The sequence below is a fragment of the Artemia franciscana genome, chromosome 17 (genome assembly GCF_032884065.1).
Source record: "Artemia franciscana chromosome 17, ASM3288406v1, whole genome shotgun sequence".
Classification (NCBI taxonomy): Eukaryota; Metazoa; Arthropoda; class Branchiopoda; order Anostraca; family Artemiidae; genus Artemia; species Artemia franciscana.
This window is the reverse complement of record NC_088879.1, coordinates 8314701-8319533: the sequence shown is the minus strand read 5'-3', so window position 1 is coordinate 8319533 and position 4833 is coordinate 8314701. Positions and strand designations below refer to the sequence as shown.

General features: G+C 35.3%; 1 protein-coding gene across 1 annotated transcript in view; it reads right to left on the bottom strand.

The window, feature by feature from the left end:
- Positions 1 to 3096, bottom strand: part of LOC136037783 (vacuolar protein sorting-associated protein 52 homolog) — a 116716-nt gene extending 113620 nt beyond the window's left edge. The window contains exon 1 of the mRNA XM_065720616.1: positions 3008 to 3096. Within this exon, the coding sequence (XP_065576688.1) occupies positions 3008 to 3029 (22 nt within the window). The 5' untranslated portion in view covers positions 3030 to 3096. The remainder of the gene's footprint in view (positions 1 to 3007) is intronic.
- Positions 3097 to 4833: the final 1737 nt, after the last annotated feature.

Below are 4833 nucleotides of genomic sequence, written 5' to 3'. Positions count from 1 at the left end.
CATGATAATACTCTAGTATGCTCAATAGTGCGAACTCTTTGATATCTTAATGACGAAACAAACAAAAAAGTTTTTGACACGAGATTAGTGAAACAAAGCAGCCAACCCCAAATAAACGAAAGAACTGAGGATGGATTCAACATGTCAGTACTGGTCACTGATCAGGTCATTCAGTGACCTAATTTTCAAGATGGCTGAACTGTTTTCCGGTTTGGCTAGCACACGGCCACCATCAGTCCAAACATTCCGAGCTCCAAATTTGTTGTGTGCCAGATTCAGCAGTTGCTTACGTTTTGGCGTTAAATACTCAGATATATTTTTGAAAATATATATTAATAAGTATTTAAATATTAAAAAATAAGTATTAAAAATAAGTATTTTCGATCGCCCGATCAAAAATACTTTCGATGGGGCGAGCTTCTTTTTGTTCATGAACACGCGCTTTGCACACTCAGATGAATGAAAAGTGACGAGAACAGGCGGGATAACATTTTCTGATGATCTAACTCGAGTACGTAAGCGCTCAGTTGACTTGATGTCACTAGCAAGCACACGGATCTCCATCTTAGCATTGAATAGCTCTAGAACGCTATTGGGCAGCGTTTCTCCACCTATCTGAGACAGTCCATGGATTAGAAGAACGTTCGATCTCCTTTCCTGTTCCAAATCGTCGTTGCGGTATTTTAGAATTTCGATGCGATTTTCTAGCGCCGTTATTTGAGCTTGAAACCCCTTGAGCATCTTTTCAAACTTGCAAATTTCGAACTGTAATCGAGACTTATTGCATCATAGATCTCGGTAACAATAGTGTTAATTGCTTGTTCACTGATCACGCCTTTGTCACCTGAACATTTCTCAATCACCTGTTTGTGAATATCCTGATGAAAATTTTCTTTCAATCTGGCAATTTCACTCTGCGCATTTACTAGGGTAGACGAGAGTGAAGATACACTCCTTGTCGAAGCAGCACCAGCAATTCCCATTATTTCTTGATACACATCCAGAAATGTGGCTAGTTCAGTAAAAGCACCTTGAACTCCTTTCGACTTTTTCTTTGAAGCTTCGGGGAAATTTTCTTTGAACAGCAAAATGAATCCGTTACTCAGTGATGCTTTTTTGTATGATCCGTAGCAAAATACTTGATAAGATTTTCCCTTCTTTGATGCAGTTATACCAACTATTCAAACAGGCCACAAAGGGTAGCCGTAGAATTTGCCAAACGCAACATCATTAACACTGTAAGACATCGCAAACTTGATAATGTCTAATTTCCTGAGCTTCCAACAAAATGGGAAGTGCGGGACCTGGTACACCTGTCCCCAGCAGAAACTTTTTGATATTTCAAAAACAAGAGACTACCAAGTTGGTATTTTCACATATAAATTTATTAATAATATACTTCCCTCTTCTTTCAAAAATTGTTTCTCCATTAATTGTGATCTTCATAGCCACGATACACAAGGGGCATCAAATCTGGTACACCCATTTAGAAATACAGCTAGAGCTTCTTTTGTGATTAGAAATTTTGCCCCCTCTGTATGGGATATTATTCCAACTGAAATAAGAAATTCGAGTCATTTGGCTTCCTTCAAGGCTGTTGTTAAGAGATTCTTCCTTGCAAAAGAATAGTATGATAATGATGCAAAAGTATAGTAATAATGCGTGAGTGTCATAAGTAGAATCTTTGTATGTAGTAATATGCAGAGTAGAGATGACTGCCACCTGCTGCCAACAAGCCCCTCGGGGCTTTCTTAGCAGGTGCAGCAAAATGTTTTGTATACATGTTTTTGAAATAAATTAATCTAATCTAATCTTAATGTTAGTATCTAAATCACAGACAGATTTAACCTAAGACAAGTTTTGAAGAGCAGAATAATTGTATTTAAATAGGCTAGGGTGTAGAGGTAAATTTTTCTGTATTTAAATTTTTTAAAACAATAAGTTTTCAAAGATTGTAGTCAGCCAATCCAAACTAGAGTAAGATTCTAGACTACTTTTTGATATCTTGGAAAGTATTTAGGTTAGGAAACAGAAACTTTCAGGGATAGATCAACAGACTAAATAAGGTCCTTGGAAGTTTTTTTAAGTACCCACCTCTACATCTTCCCCATCAAGGGGGCACTGACCTTCAAAAATCTTTGTTTTATAAAAGTGAAACTTTACAAAATAAATCTTCTGCTTTAATGAAGCACAAGTACCCACCTCTACTCTTTCTCTCTCTAGAGGGTCCTGACTTTTGATGACCTTTAAAAATGTTTGTGTTATAAAAGTGAAAACTTGCAAAATAGATCTTCTGCTTGAATGAAATACAACAAAATTATTTCAGCTTCACAACTTTGCTCAATCCCAATTTAGGCTATAAGGCTTTAAAGCTATGCAAATACATTTCCTAAATTTTTGAAAAAAAAACTGATATGGCTCAGAATTCTAATCAAATAACAGAAATTGCATTTTTAGAACTAAAGGCAGAGAAAAGGCAACTGATTACCAAAAATTAAGGTAAAATGTTGTTTTGTCAAATTTTCAATAGGTATAGACCTGTCAGATAGGCAAATTTCAGGGTCCTTAGAAAGAGAAGGCGCGGAGGTGAGTAGCATACCTTCCTGGGACATACTTTATCCTTTAGACCCATCCATGAAAGCTTCATCTTCCTGACCTAACCCCTTTAAAAGATATCCAAAAGTTAATCAACTAGAATTTTACCGAGAAAGGTGTCCTATTCTGAGCAATAAAAACTGGAAGGGAATAGGCCTAGAGAAAGAAGCGTAAAAACATACAAGTTAGCTTAGACTCTAGATTCTTTCCTGGAAGTTTCATAAGCCTATTCTAATTTAACCAGCCCAGCTCCTGAGATAAAAAATAGCTTGCAATTTATAAATTTACACGGACTATTTCCACAATTAACCCCCCCACACTTAGAAAATTCTCTAACACAGCTTATGCCTCTAAGCTGTAGGTAATAAGGCCTGAAAATTTTGATAAATCTAAAAAACTAGTTTCAAAATACCGTTTAGAATTTTAGATTCCATTTCAAGATTTTTAACAACTGATTTTGTCACAAATTAAGACACGTTGAATAGATTTGAGGTTTTCGCGTTAATGTACAGTGTTGTCGCTAAGGTATTCATGATAAGAATCCACCTCAATAGTTATTTTTGCAATAGAAGAGAGAAAACAAAACAAAATGCATATATCGTCTTTGAAACGTAGTTTTCATATTTATACAACCCTATTTTGGTTGTTTCTTCTTCTATGCCCATTGGCTTATAATTGATTGATGTTATTTAACTGCCTTATGAAGACAAGGGCCCTCTCAATGATTTTACTTACCATTCCTCAGTTTTGCCAAAACTGTGGTTGTAACACACATCTGTAAATAACAGAGTTATTTTATAACTCTGGGTTTAATTCATTATCGTATAGCATAACGTATTCTGATTCATGCTCTAATCTGGGCTCATGGAAAATTTGTTTCAGACATTAAATTATAAGCAGAATTCATTAGAATGTGAATGAGCTCACTAAATTAAGGTTTGGAACGAATCCATCAATTTTTAATCCTTTTATAAGTAAGCTCCAAGCTGACCTAGAAAGTCTTGATGTTTTTCGCCCCTATATGCAAACGGTACTTGCCATCATCAACTACTTGCTTGTAGAACATAACGACAAATACAAATTTTGTCAACGATTTGTCAATCTTAGTCGTCTATCTTCTTCACGGCAATGTCCCCCCCAAGCAATTCTCCGAAATCACTTTCGATCAACTAAGTTCACAGCACTCCGATGCGCAATTGACTATTAACTCTATTATTGACTATAGAACGAATCCCTATATAATAGTATAATACCGAATAATTATATAATAGTCAATAGCCATTGACTGCTCACGTTTTGAACAATTAAAATAAAGAATGTTAGCCCCAGTGTTTTTCTTAATTCTTTGGGGATTATTTCAAGAATTTACAACATTTATTACTTATTTATCCATCAATTGACGAAAGCGTCCTCTACTTTAGACTTCGAAGTGATTCACTGATACTGAGGAGAGAAGAGCACAAATAAACAAAAAGAGTGGACCAAACCGAAGACTTTGTTCCAGGCACCTTACAACATCTGATTTTCAGATGCAAAATTACTGCAAAGTTGTAAAACAACTTGTTGTAATCAATAAGAAATACTTTCTTAAGGCTTAAAATAAAGCCATACACAAGTGAGCTGCTAAATATCAAGCTGCCAAGATTAAGGAGTCCGAGATATTAAAAGTTATAATAAGCGCATTAATAGAGATTAAAGGCCCTTACCGCTAAAACTTGCTTTAATTAATTGTGATCAGGTTACTCTGAAGAAGAAGAAGATGGAACGAATATAAGTCGGTAAAGATCTCTCCAAACCCAAAAGTAGCCCAATTCGGATTTCATTTGCCGATTTTAAGAAGAGTAAGAAAAAGAATTGAAAGTTTATTGTTTTGTTGAAGAAGAAATAATGTTTCATTTATTTTTCGCTTTTAATTTCATTTGTAGTGAATGATTGCATACATTTATTTATTAGGACCGCCAAAACAGGCCTGTAATACGCGTGGTCTATGTCAAGTACCGAAGTTTTTTTCGTTATTAAATAAAAAACAAGTTTTTTGAAATGAAAGTAAGGAGCGACATTAAAACTTAAAACGAACAGAAATTACTCCTTATATGAAAGGGGCTTTTCTCCTCGACACCCCGCTCTTTACGCTAAAGTTTTTTATTGTTTTAAAAAGTAGAGTTGCGAGAAAGAATCAAACTTTAGCGCAAGGAGCGGGGTGTCGAGGAGGAAAAGCCCCTTTCATATACGGAGTAA